General features: G+C 38.6%; 1 protein-coding gene across 1 annotated transcript; it reads left to right on the top strand.

Moving 5' to 3' along the window:
- The first annotated feature begins 7,232 nt into the window (after positions 1-7,232).
- LOC133875828 (pentatricopeptide repeat-containing protein At4g21065-like) lies at positions 7,233-9,589 on the top strand. Its single transcript, XM_062314069.1, has one exon. The coding sequence runs from the start codon at positions 7,541-7,543 to the stop codon at positions 9,299-9,301; it is 1,761 nt and encodes a 586-aa protein (XP_062170053.1). The 5' UTR covers positions 7,233-7,540; the 3' UTR covers positions 9,302-9,589.
- The last annotated feature ends 12,227 nt before the right edge of the window (positions 9,590-21,816 follow it).

Below are 21,816 nucleotides of genomic sequence, written 5' to 3'. Positions count from 1 at the left end.
CAATGTGATGGATCGTGGTATGATCAATGTGATGGATTGTGGTACGATCTATGTGATCGATCGTGGTACGATCAATGTGATAAATCGTGGTATAATCTATGTGATGGAATGTGGTACGATCTATGTGATCCATCGTGGTACGATCATGTTCCATCGTACGATCTATGTGATCGATTGTGGTATGATCATGTGTGATCGATCGTTTTGATCAAAAAGGCTCAAAATTATTTCAATCCGTTCTAACCAAAACGGCTCAAATTAGAGCAATTTTAACCAAAACGGCTCAAAATTATTTAGAGCCGTTTTAAGTAAAACGGCTCTAATTAAAGCCATTTTAACCAAAACGGCTTTAATTAGAGCCCTTTTAACCAAAAATGGCTTAAAATTATTTAGAGCCCTTTTAGAAAAGCGCTCTAATTTGAGCCTTTTGAGTTAAACGGCTCTAATTAGAGCCATTTTAACCAAAACGGCTCTAATTCGAGCCCTTTTAACCAAAACGGCTCAAAATTATTTAGAGCCCTTTTTAAAAAGCGGCTCTAATTAGAGCCACGTTTTTAAAAGGGCTCGAATTAGAGCCGTTTTAGTTAAAAATGGCTCTAATTAGAGCCATTTTGTTAAAACGACTCCAACAAAAACGACTCAAAAAGCCATTTTTTTTTTGTAGTGTATCCTTAGTCGGATCTTCGACTGTAACCTTCTCTCGGTTGAACCTGGCCATAAACTCCTTAAGACTCTCATTGCTTTGCTGGTGTAACGACAACAAATATCCCGAAGGCTTCTTCTTTGTCCGGAAAGCTAGAAATTCCATTAGGAATATTTTGTACAACTCCTTGAACTGATCAACAAAATTTGGGGGCAGCTTCCTGAACCAGTCCTGGGCATTCCCCGAAAGAGTAAGGGGGAAGGCCTGACACGCTACTTCATCGGGTGTCCCATGAGGTCTAGATGAGCTCGAAAATTCTCTAGGTGATCTAGAGGATCTCCGTCTCCAACATAACTTAGAATTTGGAGTACCTTAAACTTCTCTGGTAGGCGATAGTCTGCTACTTGTCTAGTGAAGGGTGAGTCTGTACCCTTTAGGAGCTTATCCACAACTACGGATTTGCTTTTGTCCTTCCTTTCCATCTCCATGTATGTGCACCTTCTCTCCAAGTTGGCAATAAATCTGCTCAGCTCTCCTTGACGATCATCCTCCCTCCGAGGATTAGTGTTGCTGTTGCAATCTTCTTCCTCATGCTCATCCCTGTTCATCTCGGGATTGGGCTGTCCCAACCTCCTGCGCAACAATTCTGCATTTAAGGCTTCAATCTGAGCTTCTAACGCTGCTATGCAATCCTGGTCTCCACTGGGCGGTGGAGGCTGTGGATTATTTTGAATAACCGGTTCCAGTGGGGCTCTGGGCTGTCGGTTGGTCTGGCTTCCGGAATGTGTGTTCATCACTATGTTGGATCTTCTTATTCTTTTATGAGGAACGAATGATCGTTTCCCACAGACGGCGCCAAGCTTTTGGTACAGTTTTCGGTATGGTGTGAATCTGCACGTTCTTCTGATATTCTTCACGCTTCTCAATAATTCTGCAAAACAACAAAAACTAAAGGACCCTTTCGGGGGTCCTTTTCGATGCCTAAATTAGCTTATGTGAGAAAATAATACCCTGTGCTAAACGTGTAAACAAGGGGCACAAGTCAGAATTGTATTTTTTTTTTTTCTTAGACTTTCAGTTTTGTAAGTTCTCTTTACACTATTTCTTCTTGCATTATTTTCTTTTTGTCACTCAATGCTTTTGATTTCAATTAAAGTTAGCATGATTCTTTTAGTTATGAGAGGCTAAATCTTCAACTAAGATTGAAGATGAAACCTCGTAATTGATAACACCCACGTTCTTGTTATTTTACTTATACAATTTCGATATTTATCAAAATATTGTTCAAGTCCAATATTCAATTAATTGATTTATGTCTTTTAGTTGAATGATTATTTATTAAAAGTTAGATATTCAATGTGTTTCAACCAATGGATACATCGAATTATTTAATTTGAAAGAGGATATCCTAGTGATTTGTTTACCAAACGGGCACATTGGATGATTTAATCTCAATTGGATATTCGTTGTGATTTGTTTTTGAGTTGGATTCATTGAATGATTTAATACGCATTTTTATGGAACCTTGAATAATGAATATAGCTTAATTGTTTATCGGGTGTATGAATAAAATACAAGAACGTGGTGTTTAATTTGGCGAGGTGGATTCTAAAACCTTAGTGTTTTTTATTAATTGTTCTTATTTAGTTTTAATTTAGTTTATTATTTTGCTTGATGAAAATCTCAAAAATTCGGAACTAGGTTAAAATATGATTAGTTTAAATAAAAATTATTTTCGCAACGCAATTCCCTTTGGTTTCGACCTCACACTTGCACACGCACTTTGCTACGTACAATTCGTGCACTTGCGAATAATTTAAAAAAACTCACAACAACGACAACCCATTAACTAAAAATAATAACCCATACGATTATCTTAGGGTTTGACACAAAAACTACAAATTTACAACACTCAGACAAAAATTAGGTTTTGGGTCTTACCTTGATTTCTCACCAAAATGCAACCCAATGCTCGGAGGTTGTTTATAATACTCCAAAATACACAAAACCTATAAAAAATTGACAGATTAAACTCAAACTCTCAAAAATCAACACAAAATCTAGAGGGACTAGAATTTTCGGATTTACCTCAAACCAATCGGTAAAAACGTAGATCTTGTAGCATGGATCACATTTCCGGTGTAGTATTTGAGTTTGGAAACTTCAATGTACTAGGATCTAGGGCTTTGTCTCAAAACCCTAGAAAGAGAGAGAAACAAAGAAATGAGTTGAAATGGGCTCGTTGGTGTCTTAAAATGCGCGGACACGTAAATGACCCGTCTGGACACGCATGTGTGAAATCACAGACATGAACTCTCTGGGAAGCCTATCCGGACACGAAAATCGTCCGTCCGGACACACGTAGAAACCGGGACTTACTGGAGTCCCTTTCACAGGCCGTTTGGACATGGTAATAGACATGCATTTTCTGCCCAACCCCTCCGGACGCCAAATTGGTCCGTCCAGACACGTGCCGAGAAGTGAACTTACTGACTAACCCGTCCGGACACAGAATTGGTCCGTCCAGACACACCACTCAGAAAATCAATTCTAGATGCTTCCTAAGTGTTTTGCTTGCACATTTTACCTAATTATTCACTTAATTAGCAAAATTCATATTTTTAACACTTAATTTGTGATGACCAATTTTTTTTTTTTCTATACAACATACAAAATTAGTCATCATAGTGGCACGACTACTTGTCGCCAAGCCAACATATGGTATATACCCCATAATATGTACCTGATATACAGAGTCAACATCTATGCAGTGGATACCATAATCTGTATAACGGAAAGCACATTTATAAACCATCAACTATTATTTACACAAAAGAGCCATTACAACGTCTATCTGTTTAAGGCTTTAAACATAACATCAATTATATACTCAAAAGAATGGCTAATCAAATACATGTGTCACAAGCGACACGAGACAAATACAAAAGACTACAAAATAATGGACAGCCTATGGTCCAACAATTATAACTGTCGCGATGAGCTTGAGTCATAATATCCCAAATACAGTGTTGCGAGGTCATCATCTACATCTGCAGTACCTGCAACCAAAGCATGAACATATATACGGTCGTGGTGTTAGCCACGTCTGTACAAGTGAAGGTATGAGTTCATCATCTCAGCAGTATAATACTCACTAAATTTTCACATAGAACCGACATTTCATTTTATCATTCGTTTACAATAATAGCTACAATTTATACTTATGAAAATTCGACCCTTGAAAATATATTGTATTTGATAAGGTAAACTCTAATATTTCAGAATCATGTAAACAACATACTACATAGCTGTGAATGTATATACGTATTCCCATCTATCGCTTGGAAGTACATACATACAAGCCCATTTACACATATTATCTTTTACATACATAATAGGTGACTTAGCTATACATGTATACAAGCTTTCCAACCCTTAGGAAATACTAGCATACAAGTATATCTAAGTGAAAAACATATGGCATTAGACATGGCTATACAGAGATACAGGCATTTCCAAATTTTGGGAAACACGAGTATCTAAGCACAATCAAGCTTAATGCCTTTTAAAACGTTTATGCAATCTAGCTATAAACATATACATATGTGCCATCCCATTCGACCTTATAGACATATCGATATGTCTAGCATGAAAACTCATCAATACACTCTAGCCGATAAAAATATACATATGCTCTTTCCCATTAAGACACATAGGCATATTAATACGTCTAGCCATGAAACATATTAAAACATCACATAAAACAATGTTATATATGTTTATCAATTGTTCTCATTGGTTTCTGTTTCTGATGCCCCGGGACACTTTGCCAGTGGTCTTACACATACTTGTTCTTGATGCCCCAGGGCCCTTCAACCTGGTGGTCTTTCACATGATCTGCGAAGATATCTTTCAACCTTAGTCTTACGTTCAATGTCAACGATTTCCTACTGTTTCTAATGCGCCAGGGCTCTTCAACCTAGTGGTTCTACACATGGTCTGCTAAGATATCTTTCAACTTTGGTCTTACATTCAGCGTTAATGATATCGTTTCATGCTCATGCTCAAATCATCATGCATTTACGTTTCATTATCATACTTTCAATACATAACTTTCTCATAAAACATAAACATTTCATCAGATCATTTTCTCAACACAAATCATATAAATCATGTTTCATTTTCATCATACTTTAAAACTCAATTAAAACATACATCAATTCATATAATTTATATCTCAACCCCAGCATACATTAAAAACCCATCAAAACATTTATCATTTCATTATTTCATACTAGTCATTTAAAACACATAAAACTACATCAAAACACAGTTCAAATCATGCTTTCATATTCATATCTCAAATCACTTAACATCATTATCATATCTCAAATCACTTCACATCATCATCATATCTCAACATAATTGAAAGTATTTAAAACACTCAAACACATATAATCAACATATTGTCTGTTCGAATCAAAACAGACATATCATTAGCATTTCTATAAAATACGTAAAACATAATATCTTTTTCTAAGTGAGTAAAATACTCACCTTGGTTGTGCGGATAGTGGGCTCAACTATGGTTTCCTAGGCAATGACTTGCAGTGCACCATTGAAATCAATACACTGCACCATATTTTAGCATTTCTATTTCTAAACTTCCCAAAAGCTCTTGAATTGCTCAAGGGCATAACCCATGAAAAACTCATAGAATTTCTAGGGTTCCATTTGACAACCCATTAACACAAAACATTAAATCATAAGATAAAACATCTGATTTCACCATATGATAACATGTACATCATGCGTATTTATACTCACTAAGTCATGAACTTAAGCTTGTATCTTTCTACCTATGAAACATGTATTGTTTTGTAGATAGTTTTGAAGATGACGGACCGCATGAATCGTTATGTTCACCTAGAGGACATAATTCGGATTATTTTTTAGGAGCTTAATCTTGTGTAGTTGAAGACCATGTGGGCTGGTGATGAGGACACCCGTCGCAATATGTTCGAGGCCTTGAAACTTGATGTTTTTATGACTCTTAGATTTGGCTTATAATATTTATGTTGTGTTGATGACTGGTCTTTGACCGTAACATTTGGGAGAATTATCTATGTTATGATATTTTAGTTTTGCTTTGGTTGTTTTTCGGATTGTAGTTTTAAATTAGTAGATATCTTTGTATGTAAGTGAAAAAGTCTTCCACTATAGGCTTTATTCGGAGAGTGTGAGATCCCCGAGTCTTATTCCTTATGGAATTTGGTTGGGATGTGAACCATGAAGTTAATTACTTGTTAATTAATTTCACTGGATTGTTAAAAGGTGACCATGCCGCATAAGTAGGGGTGGGCAAAAACCGCAGGATCCGATCCTACCCGCAAAACCGCACCAATCTGACCCACAGGAACCGATTTTTAGGTGTAAATTTGCGGGTATGGATTTTTTATTGGTATATCTGTGCGGGGCGTGGTGCGGGTTGGGTGTTTTAAAAAAATCGGAGCCCCGCCCCTCCCCACACTGCACAACAAACAAAAGCGTAAAAAACCCTAATATTCTACCCTTGCACAAACACCCCGCCTCTCCTCTCCCCGCACCGCACCGCACAACAAACAAAAGCGTAAAAAATCCTAATATTCTACCCTTGAGCTGCAGCCTCTACCTCTTTACTCTTCATTTTCATTTTTCTTTCACCCTTCTCCTGTTCTTCACCACGCCGCACACTTTTTCATCTTCTTTATCTGCGCCGCTCTTCATCTTCTTCATTTGCGCCGCACACAGACCAAGTCTTGCCTTCCATGCGCCAAGAGTCCACGATGGCAAGACCTAACAAAACCCTAAGTTCTAACTGAGTCACCCCCTTCCTTCGAAGTGCGAACCCCGAGGCCCTCCATCCTCAGTCCCTTCTTTCTTCATTTTTTTTGGGTTTGCAGGTATTTTCAATTTTTCAGAGCTTCACGAGTCTCGTTCTATGGCGCCAAAATTAGGGTTTGTTTGTTTGGTTGCTTTCTATTTTATTATCAATCAACAAATTGTTCCTTCGGATTTTATGTTTGTATGTTTCTCTTACAATTATTGGTGGTTGATCTAGGGTTTTCTTTAAGGATTTGGTTTCCTTTGTTGTTTGTGGTATTTTTCTGTTTCCCCCGTCCCGCACCGCACGGATATTTTCCATTTATTGCGGTTCATGGGTTGGATTTACTAAACCCGCAGGGTTGCGGGGCGGGGCCAGCCAAAAATGGTGGAAATCCGCCCCGGCCCGTCCCGTGCCCACCCTTACGCATAAGCTTTGAGCGATGAAAGGGATAATAAGGTAATATATAGGCATTTCTCATTTGAGAGAGTATGACATGACTCCTCCAAGCATAAAATAAAAAATAAAAAATAAAAAAAAACAAAAACAAAAAAACAAAAAAAAAATTTAATGAATGAATGAATTGTTTTATCACTAAACCAAAAGAATACAACCACAACTAGCAAAAAGCTAGAATCGCATCAACAAAACAAATCCCAACGAAGGGACTTAAACTCAAACAACATAGCAACAAAGTAACACCAAACACTAAGCAGAGAACAGATCTGCAATCAGTGCGAAACATCCAACCCAATGCCCCAGTTTTCACAAATGACAATATTAGAAGTAGACACTTTGAACCTACCTTTACAATTAACTCTATCCTTAATATCCCAAATTATGTCGTTCCTCTGTAACCAGAGGTGATAACCACTGCACCTAAACTCAACTCACATAGAGTAGCACTAAAGCTTCCAGCTAGCCCTCCAATCCCTTAAGCCAAGAGACAGAACAACCTTAGCCCAATCTATAGGTGAATGATTGTGAATTCCATGGAATTTTTGTACAGCTTGTAACCCACCCATATATGATATATGATATATGTCTACATAATTTCTTATGGGAATTATGCAAATGAGAAATCCGGGTGTCCCAAGACCAAGCCTTCTTCCATGGACGCAATCTACAAGTTGCACGCTCTTCTCCTCAAGACCGGCCTTCACGATGACCCTCTCTATCTCCGACGCCTCCTGCTTTCTTGCGCCGCCGCTGCCCCTCACAGCCTGTCTTACGCTCGCTCCCTCTTCGCCCACATTCCCTCTCCAGACATCTTCGCCTACAACACCCTCATCAGAGCCCATGCCCACTCCTCTCCTTCCCACGCCCTTTCGCTCTTCTCTCAGATGCGCCTGGCTGCCGTCTCGCCCGACGCCTTCACTTTCCCATTCCTTCTCAAGGCCTGCGCTCGTCTCCAGCTCGGTCAAGGCCTTCACTCACTCATCATTAAGCTTGCTTTTGATTCTGACATTTACGTTCAGAACTCGTTGATAAGCTTCTACGGCCGCTGTGGTTCTGTTCAGCTTGCTTCTAAGCTGTTCCAAGAAATGCTCGAGAGGGACTTGGTCTCGTGGTCGTCCATCATTGCTTGCTTTGCGAACAATGGTTTCGGGTTTCAAGCTTTGGACCTGTTTCGGCAAATGCAGCTCTCGGTCTCCGAGGATATAAAACCCGATGAGATTACTATGCTCAGCGTAATATCGGCGGTTTCAAGCTTAGGGGCGTTGGAATTGGGTCAGTGGGTTTATACTTTTATCCGCAGAAGCGGGCTGGAGCTTTCTGTTTCACTGGGTACTGCGCTTGTTAATATGTACTCGAGGTGTGGGTCCATTGAGGAATCGATTCGAGTGTTTGATGAAATGCCTGTTAGAAACCTATTGACATGGACGGCGTTGATTAATGGGCTTGCAGTGCATGGCCGTAGTAGAGAAGCTCTGAGGGTCTTTTACGAGATGGAGAAATCTGGCTTCTGCCCGGATCATATCACTATTACCGGGGTCTTAGTTGCTTGTAGCCATGGTGGTCTTGTTGAAGAGGGTTGGCAATTTTTTGAAAGCATTAGAAAAAAGTATGACATGGAACCACTGCTTGAGCATTATGGTTGCATGGTTGATCTCCTTGGCCGGGCAGGCTTGCTTTATGAGGCCTATGACTTTGTGGAAAGAATGCCAATGAAGCCAAATTCTGTGGTTTGGAGAACTCTGCTTGGAGCCTGTGTAAATCATAACCATCTTGAGCTGGCAGAGAAAGTGAAGCAGAGGATCTATGAGCTTGACCCTTTTCATGATGGTGATTATGTGCTCTTATCAAATGCGTATGGTGTAGTTGGTAGATGGGTTGAGAAGGAAGGAGTGAGGAATTTTATGAGGGAAAAGAGAATCAGCAAAAATCCCGGCTATAGTATAATCAACATTGACCAAGTGATTCACGAGTTTGTTTCTGGAGATAGTTCGCATCCCCAATCTGAGGAGATTAGGAAATTCTTAGTTTCAATAATCGAAAACTTAAGGCTTGGAGGTTATACTCCCTATACATGTAATGTGTTACATGACATTGAAGAAGAGGATAAGGAGCATAGTCTTGGTTATCACAGTGAGAAAATGGCCGTTGCTTTTGCACTCCTTAGATATAAGGATAGCAGGACGATAAGGATCATGAAGAATCTTCGAATTTGTCATGATTGCCATAGTTTCATGAAGCATGTTTCAGATAAATTTGATAGAGAAATCATCATTCGGGATCGAAACCGGTTCCATCATTTTGTTAAGGGATCATGTTCTTGTAGGGATTATTGGTGAAGGATGCTCTACTGCCATTACTTTTTCCTTTTTCTTTTTTCATATTGATAGCTCAATGAGATAACTCTAGAGTAAAATGCATGTGGTCAATGTGGAACTGGCGTGTTACAACCTATGTCAACACTGTTTATTGATAGATAAAATATTTAATTAGGCAATATCATAGTTAGGTCGTTTCCTCAGCTACAAGGACATTGATAGGTTGGTGCCATTTCGGTTTCATAATGTTGAGAAAGATCTATTTGTGTTGAAGAAATTATGTGAATTCAGTTACATTTATCCGAATGAAGTACAGATCGTTCGAATGAACATAGTTTTACATGTGCGAATAAGTGAGATATAATGTCAGATTAATGCTGCTGCCATGTGTTTGTTCCAAACGATACTAATTTCTTCATTTGATGGCAATTGCTTTGAAATTATTTTTCCTTTTCATCCTTTGGGATTTGCCCTTAATATAATTGAAATACAAATAAAAATATCTACAATTTTTTGTTTTTTAAAGTTTTGTTTTATTTCTAAACATTTCTTTCAAATTGATAATTTGCACCATTTGGGATTATATATATTGTATTATGCTCTATATCGTATCATCAATACAACACATGAATTTATAAATTTAGAACTATTATTTTGAAAATATTATTATTTTTTCAGACATTGTATTTATATATCTTTCAGAAACTATATTTCTACCATGATTTTGAAAGATCAAATACAAGAAATTTGAGACTAATATTTGTTAAAATTTTATTAAGGGATAACTTCACATAAGGATACCGAAATATCGGTCATTTTGATTTAGGGGTACTGAACTTCCAAACACTCAAACTAAGGTATCAAAGTTTCCAAACGTCTTAATAAAGGGTAATCTGTTAGGAGTTGCTATTAAATCCTACAAAATTCTCAAAAAACCCCTCCTGTTTTTTAGGGGAAAAAAAAATTGCTAGGATTAAGGTGTTGGTCAGAATTTAACGTAATTTGCAAAAACACCCATGCTTGAATCTTTGAAATATTTTTTTAAAAAAAAATTAAAAAAATAAATACAAGAGTATTTTAGGAATTTTGATTATTCTTGCTATTAGGATGTGTTTATCATTTTATCCTTTGATTAAACCAGTAATGTAAATGTTTATTTAAACACTAGTGATGATGACGAAAAATTATCAAAGAGAATTAATTCCAAACTTATGTTGAAGGAGCTCAGGTTCTGATGCAGAACGAGAATCGTGGATGAAAGAAAAGAAGAACAGCGTCTTCAATTCTGTAAAACTAACAATAGCTTAGAGAAGAAAACAAACATAAATTTATGTATTTCTCAAATATTCATTATCAGAGTTCTAAAGTTGTTTTCTCCATACAACGAGGTCTCTTTAACTAGTAGAAAATACAAAGCCTCCAAAGGAAATAAACTAATTGCTAGAAACCTAAATATGAGAAAATCTCCTAAAGTTGGAAAACTAAAATTAAAAGACAATGAATCCTTTCAAGAAGCAAAGATTCAACTTAAAAGGTAAATACTAACTAATATAGAGCCTAATTAACTGAAAGGAAGAAATTTGAATATATTGACAAATTCCTAAAGATTTGGGAGATGATTTTGGTCGAAATCTTGTGATTGAGCCCCTTTCCTTTCTTGATCGAATCTCCTAGATTTCGTTCATTAATGTACGTGCTAGCTGTTAGAAAGTCCCGCTAGCACTGAAAGTCCCACTCGTGAAATCCACGCTAATGCCCAACTGTACATGTTAACCAATATCGTCGGCCTTAAAAGTCCCGCCGGTAAAATCCTTGAACATGGTTGTCGGATTCTTGTTGCATATTCAGCTCCTGTTGTAGCTAATACTCTAGGAAATCATCACTCATCTTAGCCAATACCGTCGGCACTGAAAGGCCCGAAGGCATATCGCCTCCTGCCATTGACCCTGTCGGTGATATACAAAATACATTTCCTCTTGTACTTCTAGTGCCGGAGATTGGTTGTTATCTTGCTCAACTAGTAAGGGATGTCCCACTTGAAGTTTGTTGTTAGAAGGAACCCATTGTTTGGTTCTAACGATATGGTATTTCCGTCGTAACCCCAGCTTGCCAACAATTCGACAATTTGCCACATTGTCGTACAATCCCGATTGTACAAGTTTGTCGGCAAAGATCGTTATTGGGTAACTTTGTCAGTAGTAACCCAGTCAAAAGAGTAACCCCCTTCGATAGTAACGCCATCGGTAAAATGACCTCGATAAAATGAGCCCCTCGGTAATATAACCCCCTCAGTAAGTCCTTCAAGAGGCCCCGATCGGTCTTCGCATAGGACACAATGTGTTCCATATTTGCGCATGTGACGACCCAATATTTATATATATATATATATATATATATATATATATACAAAATGCATTATCACAATGGCATAACATTCATAAGCCAACATCAATACAACATATCTCATAACATGAGCATAACATGTCAGAGAATAAACCTGTAGCAGTGGAACTTCTAACATTAACTCAAATAGAATAATTACAACATACAAAGTCATTTAACCATCTATGTAATTAAAGCTTAACAATGTATTAATTACGTAACAAAAGAATAGCTATACAAAAGTGAGTCACATGTTATACATTGCCATAATCAAAAAGCTATGAAAAAATGGACTATCCATAAGTCCAACACAAACAACCGACGTAAAGAGTCTTAGTCGTGGTATCCCAAATATAATGTCACAGGGTCTTCGTCGACATCTGTGGTACCTGTATCCACAATATTTACATCTATACGATCGTAGTGTTGACCACATCCGTATAGGTGGAATAATGAGTCCACGATTTCAGTAGTATGTAACTCACTAACTCTTCTCAATATAGTATGTGACTCAGCTATACTCGTAGACAAGCTTTCCAAACCTTCAGGAAATACAAGCATACGAATACATCTAAGCAAGAAACATATAGCATCATAACCCAGTTGTACTCATATGCAAGCATTCCAGGCCTTTGTGAAATACAAGTATTCCAGTACACCTAAGCATGAAACCACTTAAACCATTATATGCGAACCAGCCATAATAATATACATATGTTCTATTCCATTCAAACTCATAAGCATATTGATACGTCTAGCATGAAATACCACACAAAACATTTTATGCATCCCAGTTGTAACAATATACATATGTTATGTTCCATTCAAAATTTACATACTGATACATCTAATCATGAAAATATTATAAATCATGTCACATATCATCATCATATCATGCTTTCCTTTTTGTGGTCAGGAGGATGATGCATCTTCTATGTTTCATGAAAAATTTGTATTAGAAAGGTGGGTTGTTGGACCGCGCTTGTGATTAGGCATGTGCAAAAGGGTGAGAAACCCATTGTGAAACCAAATTTGAACTCTCCATTAACCCCAAAATCAAGGCCTACGATACTCTACAGCACACCCTCTAAAAAAGCCAACCTAGAGAAAAATGCAAGTGGTTTGCCATTGCAGGCCTTCTCCTCTGTACTGATGTTTGTTAGGAATGGTGATGCAAAAATACGATTGCGCAGAGAAAAAAAGAAAAATTCTCATTCCAAGATCGAACTTTATGAAGAACATGTGAAGAACATTGCTATTTTAAAAATTAAACAAACAATGAACACAAGAACACTTACTTGGTATTACTGCCACTACTTGACAATTGGGAAAAATCTTCTTGCTCCTCCAATATGAATCCTGTGTAGCCTTAGGGATGTTGAGACCTTCAAGTCTTCTTACCAATGACTAAGAATAACTGAGAGTGCTCAAGAATATAAAGCTCTTAGTAAGTAGTGAAGAACTTAAGTAATAGTGTGTTTTGAGAGAGATACAGGATTCTCTATTTATAGACTTAGCATAGTGGGAGAGGAGACATTTTTTAGCCGGTTGTGAAAACCCTAGCTTGCACATGCTCCAAAAACACAGCCAGGGTTGGGGACTAGTTCCCCAGCCTAGGCTCTTATGTTGTGGACTTAGGCTTGGGTTTTATCCTCAAGCCCAGTCTTTTATTCATACATCTCATGCACTATTTTTTCTCTAACCCATGTTTTAAACAAAAGCAACTCAATAAATAAAAAGCCTAACATGGTTAATTTATATTAGCTCGGTGACAACGGTGAGAGACCTAAAGGAAAAAATAAAAACTAGCATCAAATAGGGTTGTGACACTTGTCATCTCATGACTATCACAAGTTACTATTTAATTCCAATTGATTCCACTAAACAATTGTACTTGCACTATATTTTATATTTTTTAATAATTCAATTAATTCCTTGAACAATTTTTAATATTTGACTTTTGATTTCTGCATGAAACTTTCTATAGCCGAATTAAAGTCAATAATATTGTCACTTTAATTCTACCTCTTTATCCTTGAGTAACTGATTTGATTTATTATTCTCGTACTTGTAAAAACTCTTTTCACCATGTACATAAGTATTTTAGTGTCCCCAAATGGTAGCTCAATCGGCTGGGGACCACGCCTCATGAAGCGAAGGTCACTAGTTCGAATCCCCCCTCCCCCCTCTTGTGTGGACATGTCAAAAAAAAAAAAAGTATTTTAGTAACTCTACCCTAACCAGATATTGAGAATAATTCAATCCATAAAATCTACATCAAGGGAAAATCTCTTATCCTTTAAAGAAATGACTTCGATTCATTCTTTAGAAAGATGCTACATGTTATTACCCAACACACCAAAGATTTTGATCGCAGTAAAGATCTCACTCCTAAATTCATCAAAGTAATATTCACTTGACATATGAGTTAACAATCCTCTTAGGATTTAGAATTAATTTCACAAGTCTTTTTGTGAGCTAAGTTATTCCAATTGATAGTGTTTCATAGGAATGAAAACTTGTTGGTATGTAATTGGCTACATTCTGTTGGACAAAATCACTTTTATGTAATGATGCTTTTATACAGGGAAGCTACTTTATCCAGAGTCTACACTTCTGTTTTGTTCTTCAAAGAAGACTCTGTGTGGATTTCAAGGCAATTAAATTCGGTTCCCTTGCAACTGTCCGGACGACGTGATATTCTGTCCGGATGCTCAATTGTCCAAGCATCATCCGTCCGGACGACGAGAACTTTCCATCTGGACCTTCCTCTATGTCGAGAAGCTTCGAACTGATACAGCTTGCATCTGTCCGGACATTTCAGCAGCACTTCCGGATGCCACTCAGTGTTTGATCAGCCATGAGATTTCTTTCCAAACACAGATATGGGAAGACAGCTGCAACCGTCCGGACGATGTGGATTCTCGTCTGGACACGCTCATTCATAAGGCAAGTCGTGCATTCAAAATCCAGACGTTCGGACATTAGTCTTCATGGTCCGGACACTCAAGCTTCAAATATGGAAATTGCGTGCATCAGATCAACCGTCCGAACGATAGATGCTATGGTCCAGACACGCCAAGCCTTGATATGGAAATTGCATGCAGCTAAAGTACGATCGTCCAGATGCTAGGGTAACACCGTCCGGACGCGAGTTAAATCAGGAAAGAATTTCAGCGAAATTTGGAAAGCCGATCACACAGTTGTCCGTCCGGATGCCTTATGTCTACTGTCTGGAAAGCGCCTAGGTATTTCAAGCCAGACGCTCATTTGAACCTGTAGCCTATAAATAGAGGCCCCTAGGCTTGAGAATTGTAAGAATTCGGTATTGAATTCGGTAGTGCTTAGAAAGTTATATTTTAGAGTTATTGTGCTGAGTTAGTCTCCCTCAAGCATTGCCAAGTGTTGTTGTTGTGCTAAATTGAAGTCTATCTTAGGGGTTGGCCTTAAGGTAAAGGATTCCATTGAAGACCCCTTCAAGTAGGTGACTTGGTTGGGAGGCGTTCGTGTTGGGTTACACGTCAGAGTTCAAGGTACAACCACAGCATAAGATTATGTGAGTGCTACTGCTTTGTAACTAGTCTTGTCTTCTGAATAGTGGATATCCTGGGTTTGGCTGCCCCGGAGTGGTTTTTCTCTTAACTGAGGTTCCACTTCATCAACAAAATATCTATCTCTTTTGATTTCGCATTTTGATATTTTGTTGCACACTATTGCACACACTTGTTAAAATTAGAAGTCTATTTAATTTTCAATTGGTATTAGAGCTTGGTACACTCTATTAAGATTCAATTCTTGAGTGTTATCTTTCCTTTTAACTTCTTGTTTTATTTCAATGTCTCAAAATCTTAATATTGTTCCTGCCTTTGATGATACAAACTATGGCTATTGGAAAGCTCGTATGCGATTCTTTTTAAAATCTATTTACTGTTAGAATATTGTTGAAACTAGTTGGACTAAGCCAATGGATGCAACTCTCGAACTAGTCACTGAGAAAAATGCACGACTTTCTAATGATAAAGCCTTCCATGCTCTATGTCAAATGCTTTCACTATCTAAATTCGCAAGAATCTCAAACAATGAATCCGCTAAAAAAGCGTGGCAAATCTTAGAAACAACATATGAAGGCACCAAACTTGTTAAATCCGCCAAACTTCAAATGTTGATTTCTAGATTTGAAGAAATTAAGATGTTGGAAGATGAGACATTTAGAAAGTTTTACTCCAAAATGAGCGACCTAAGAAACTCAATGGCGATTCTTGGGAAAACTGCCTCGGATGTAAAACTCATCCATAAAATTCTAAGATCTTTGCCTGAGCGTTTCAGAATCAAGGTAACTACAATTGAAGAAAGCAAAGACTTGGAAGAGATGAAGATTGAAGAGTTGGTGGGTTCTCTTCAAACTTATGAGCTGTCCTTGCCCCCACTCAAAAAGATGAAGACCATTGCCCTGAAAGCTTCCACGAAGAAGGTTGAAGTCTCATCTGGAGACGACTCTGAGGATGAAGAAAAAGCTGTGGCAATGCTGGCCAAAAATTTCGGAAGATTAATGAGAAATGAGTTGTTCAAGAAGAATTTTTTCGAAAAAATGAAGAAGGCCCCCAGAGAATCTAAACCTGAGGAAGCTAAGAAGAAAGATCCCAGAGGCCCAAGATGTTTTGAATGCTCAGGGTGTGGGCATATACAAGCTGGCTGTGGGAACCTCAAGCAGGGAAATGGGAAGGCATATAATGCGACTCTCAGTGATGAGTCTGAAGAAGAAGAAGCTCCTGAGCAAGAGAAATTTCTAGCCTTTGTGGCTCCGCATGTAGAAGATGAAGATTCTTACTCAGAGCACAGTGATGAAGATGGGGAAGAACTCAAGGAGGCTTATAAAACCCTCTCTGTAGAGTTTGAAAAGCTGAGGGAAGCTCGCAAGCAGCACATTCATGATCTGAACAGTTTACAGACTGAGAAGAGTTTGTTGCTGCTCAAAATACAGGGGATAGAGGAGAAGCTGCTAGAGACACAGCTACAATTGGAGAGGGTCACCGATGAAAAGCTGACTCACATGCTATCAATCCAAAAGAGCCCAACTGACAAGACTGGTCCCAGGTATGTAGCTCCTTCTTCTGATATTCCCTCTACTTTCAAGACTGTCTTTGTTAAGCCTACAGTCCCCGAGCCTCCACCCACAGTTGAGGATAAAGGGAAGGACAAAATAAATGGAGATACTCCAGTTACTTAGAAGGTACCTACCATCAGAAGATCTCTCATATGCCATCACTGCGGATTAAGTGAGCATGTCCGACCCCAGTACTCCCTTCTCAAAGCTCAAAGAGCAAAGGTCAAGAAAGAAGTGCCCAGACAAGCAAATTATGGCACAAGACCTCTGGTCCAGTATCAGACACCATGGCATCAGGCTCCTTGGCATCAAGACCCAAGGCATCATGCCCCACGGCGCCAAGCTCCCTAGCATCAGCGACCTCAGTAGAGATTTGTTCCTGCCAATCATAGTGGCAAATCCAAGACCAACAAATCCAAGTACTTTAAAAAGTCGCAGAAGAAGGAGGATGATCAATACTACAAGGAGCTACCTATTTGGATGCAAAGCATGATGCAGTGGATGAATCAGCAAATGAAATCTTGCCAACAACCACCCATAGGAAGGCAAGCTTGGGTCAGGAAGAAGGAAGACATTCACCCCTTGAGGGGGAATGGACTCACCTAGTCGATGAAGGTATTCATGCCTAGGATTTGGTTCATAATCCTAAGGCATCAGGTTTGAGTGCATTGCTTATTCTTCTACCGTTATATCTTGTGTTGCTTTGCAATGAGGAACCACTGTTGTTTGCCCCCTATTTCTCTTAAGAGAATATTGCAGGTACTATCTGGGGAAGACAGAAAAAGCATGTCGGGCGACTGTTTTTCTGTATTGGCAATTTTAATCCTTCACAGGTTTGATTTTGCATTATTTGCTTATGATGTTGTTTCCATATGGCATTTTTTTTAAAAATAAAAAAATAAAAAATATTGGGGGAGAAAATGCAGGAATTTTATTTTTTCTTTTCTTGGCATGTCAGATATTGCTTGCATTTTTGCCTGATATCTCAGTTCATTGTGCATTAATTGACTATGCTTAAATATGATTGAGAGTTTATGACTTTATATCTACCAAGTTTTTAATGTGCATGTAAAAGTTGGATAGTTACTTTCCCCATGCGATGAAAATGTGCACTATCCAAGGCTCCCCTAAGGTATGCTTCTGGAAATTATAAGAGAGATGTTTTTGATAAGATGATCAAATTGACCAACATGCTAGTTGAACCTAGAGCCTAAAAATTCTAACATTCTCTCTAGGTTGCAGCACCAAAAGAATCAAGCAGTTATTCTTATGAATTTCTTGTTATATGCTTATATTCACTACATTTGTGCTGAATTAGCTTTTTATCTTGTCCTTCATGGTGCAAGTAAAATTTTGGCGTGTCCTTCATGGTACAAGTAAAACAATTAGGTGCTGCGTCTTAGGGGGAGTGTATTGGATGAGCGTTGCTAGGCCTTAGTAAATAATAAGGTTTTACTTTTGACTGATCTTTCATTTATTTTCTCCATTGTCTATAAAACTGGTTGCTTTTTGTCATATCAGTGAACTTCATACCTTATTGAGAAAGTCTTCACACACACGCATTGTATGAGTTGAGTAATCTATTAAAATTTTCTGTCTATAGGAAAATTTTGTGCTGATTGAAATCAGAACTCTCTTTTATATCTCTGCATAGTTTTGAGATGTTATTTGACTGTTTATCAATTGATTATACATGCGTGTTCTAAAGCTAACATTAGGAAAAAAAAAAAAAAAAAATTTCTGCAATTTTTCCTTCAATTTCTGTGTGAAGCGTCTGGACGGCGTCTCTTTGCGTCCGGACGAATGTGGCTTAGGTGTCCGGACGGTAAGGTTACACGTCCGGACGCACGCGGCCTGTCGCATGCTTATATGGCAATGCACGTCCGGACGAGTTAGTGATCCGATCGGACGAGGACCCCACAAGTTTTAAATCGATGCTCAAACCCTAGCCGCCACATCTCCATTTGTTTTCACTCGATTTTTTAGTACTTTTTGTCTTCTAGTGCATGTTTTCACGCGGGTTTTTGCATAATATCGGCTTATTTTGTCCTCTTGTGCATTTTTCTCTCCATTCCAGGTACTTCTTCAGTTCTTTTTATTCTTTTTAGGGTTTTGCTAACTGTTAGAATATTGAATCTTTTGGGAATATGTTTTGAGATTCTATGTTGCATCTTGGTGACATCTGTTGTGTTGGGAATATATGTTTTGGCATTATTTTGTAGAAACATGTCTACTGGCAGTCCACAACGTAGAGTCTGACAGAGGACAGAAGGAGATTTGGCAACCCTGAGAGCCAAAATTATGGACAATGTTATTGCCGAGCGGAACGTTGTTCGTGCTGGCATTATGGTGGCTCCTATGGACAGTATCCACGATATTATCCAGACCTACCACTGGAGATTTCTTCACAATTGTGCTTGTGTTGTGCTCACCAGGCTGGTCAGATTGTTTTATGCTAATCTCGAGGTTGTTCAAGATGATGACCATAGGATGGTTCTTCAGTCCTTTATGGAAGGACATGTTATCACTGTTGATCCTCAGATTATCAGTCAGTTCATTGGGGTTCCTATGCTCCAGCTTCTTGCCAACCCATATAATGAGGTAGTCTTGCCTCTTTCTCTGGATGATCTCAGAGAATTTTTCCAGGCTGTCCCTCTGGGTGAGGAGCGTGCCACTACCATCAAGATCGATATCCTGTCTGCTCCGCACCACATGCTTTCCAAGATCATCCTGCACAATATATGGCTTGTTACTAGGTGCAAGCATATTTTGGGAGTTATCCTAGAGGCTCGTGATGAGGGCAATACCAGTTTCCCCTTTGGCTGCCTACTGACTCAGATCATTTTACAGTCAGGCATCAATGTCACTGGCGAGCCCAAGATGAAGATTCAGAACCCCATCAGCAAGTAGACGCTGATGAAGTCTAATGCCCAGCTGAGACTAGATGATCAGGATGATGATCCACAGCCCCCTCATATTCATATAGTAGTACCTGATATGGCATCCTCTTCTCAAACTGCTCCTCCACCTCCACAGCAGGATGCCGGCTATGCTCAGATATTGAAGGCTTTGGCTGCACTTCAGGGAGGCATGAGCTCTATACAGCTGGCAATTTCATCTATTCAATAGGAGGTTCACCCTACTAACCTCTGTGTGGAGCAGAGCTAGCAGGACATCCAGAAGTGTCTCAGGCATCATCATCCATCCAGCAGTGATGATGAGGACGATGCGCCTATGGCTGAGGCATCTTGATTTTTTATGTGTGCGCCTGGTTTTTTAGTGATTTTGAGACAGTTTATCTTTTTGTCTTTTTGTGGATTATTTGCTAACACATTATAACTCTTGGATACTTTATTACTCTATTTACCCTTGTCCTTCTAAAAAATTTAGGGGGAGTAATTGTTGTGTGGTTTTTCTTATTACTCTATTTTACTCTTTGTCCTTTTGTGACAAAAAAGGGGAGTAATTTTTGATTTGGACCAAGATTGTATTTTTAACCCGTCAAGTGATTTTTGTCCCAGAATAGCCAAAGGGGGAGTTTATTGGTATGTAATTGGCTACATTCTGTTGGACAAAATCACTTCTATGTAATGATGTTTTTATACAGGGAAGCTGTTTTATCCAGAGTCTACACTTCTGTTTTGTTCTTCAAATAAGACTCTTTATGGATTTCAAGACAGTTAAATTCGGTTCCCTTACAACCGTCCGGACAAAGTGATATTCCGTCCGAACGCTTAATTGTCCAAGCATCAGCCATCTGGACGATGAGAACTTTCCGTCCGGACCTTCATCTATGTCAAGAAGTTTCGAACTGTTCCAGCTTGCATCCGTCTGGATGTTTCAACAACACGTCCAGACGCCACTCAGTCTTTGATCAGCCATGGGATTTCTTTCCAAAACACAGATATGGGAAGACAGCTGCAACTGTCCAAACAATGTGGATTCCCGTTCGGATGAGCTCATTCATAAGGCAAGTCGTGCATTCAAAATCCAAACGTCCAGACGTTAGTCTTCAGGGTCCAGACGCTCGAGCTTCATATATGGAAATTGCGTGCATCAGATCAACTGTCCGGATGATAGATGTTATGGTCCGGACACGCCAAGCCTTGATATGAAAATTGTGTGCAGCTAAAGTGCTACCATCCGGACGCTAGGGCAACACCGTCGGGACGTGGCTCAAATCAGGAAAGAATTTCAACGAAATTTGGAAAATCGATCTTACAGTTATCTGTCTGGATGCCTTATGTCTACCGTCTGGACGGCACCTAGGTATTTCAAGCCAGAAGTTCATTTGAACCTATAACCTATAAATAGAGGCCCCTAGGCTTGAGAATTGTAAAAATTTGGTATAGAATTCCATAGTGCTTAGAAAGTTATATTTTTGAGTTGTTGTGCTGAGTTAGTCTCTCTCAAGCCTTGCCAAGTGTTGTTGCTGTGCTGAATTAAAGTCTATCTTAGGAATTGGTCCTAAGGTAAATGATTCCATTGAAGACCCCTTCAAGTAGGTGACTTGGTTGGGAGGCGTTCGTATTGGGTTACACGTCAAAATTCAAGGTACAACCACTGCATAAGGTTATGTGAGTGCTACTGCTTTGTAACTAGTCTTGTCTTCTGAATAGTGGATATCCTGAGTTTGGTTACCCCATAGTGGTTTCTCTCTTAACTAAGTTTCCACTTCGTCAACAAAATATCTGTCTCTTTTGATTCTGCATTTTGATATTCTGTGACACTATTGCACACACATGTTAAAATTAGAAGTCTATTTAATTTTCAAAACTCACATGGTTCATTCAATGCATTACACCTACACATTAACCTAAAGTCTTTACTTTACTCGATCAAGATAGACCATTATGATTGATGTGTAATAGCCTTCACAAAAGGAATGCCCAATTCCATTACTGACTGGGAACAAAAAGGTTTTTAAACTACAAAATTTATAGTCTAAGATCTTGTATGATAACATTACTTATACCATACACTATATTCAATGTAATCAAAGGACCATTTACATTAAAATCATAAATAAGTGTGTAAAAAGATTATATGG

Source organism: Alnus glutinosa, chromosome 8 (assembly GCF_958979055.1).
Source record: "Alnus glutinosa chromosome 8, dhAlnGlut1.1, whole genome shotgun sequence".
Classification (NCBI taxonomy): domain Eukaryota; kingdom Viridiplantae; phylum Streptophyta; class Magnoliopsida; order Fagales; family Betulaceae; genus Alnus; species Alnus glutinosa.
The sequence above is the reverse complement of the archived record's forward strand: the minus strand, read 5'-3'. Positions and strand labels throughout refer to the sequence as shown.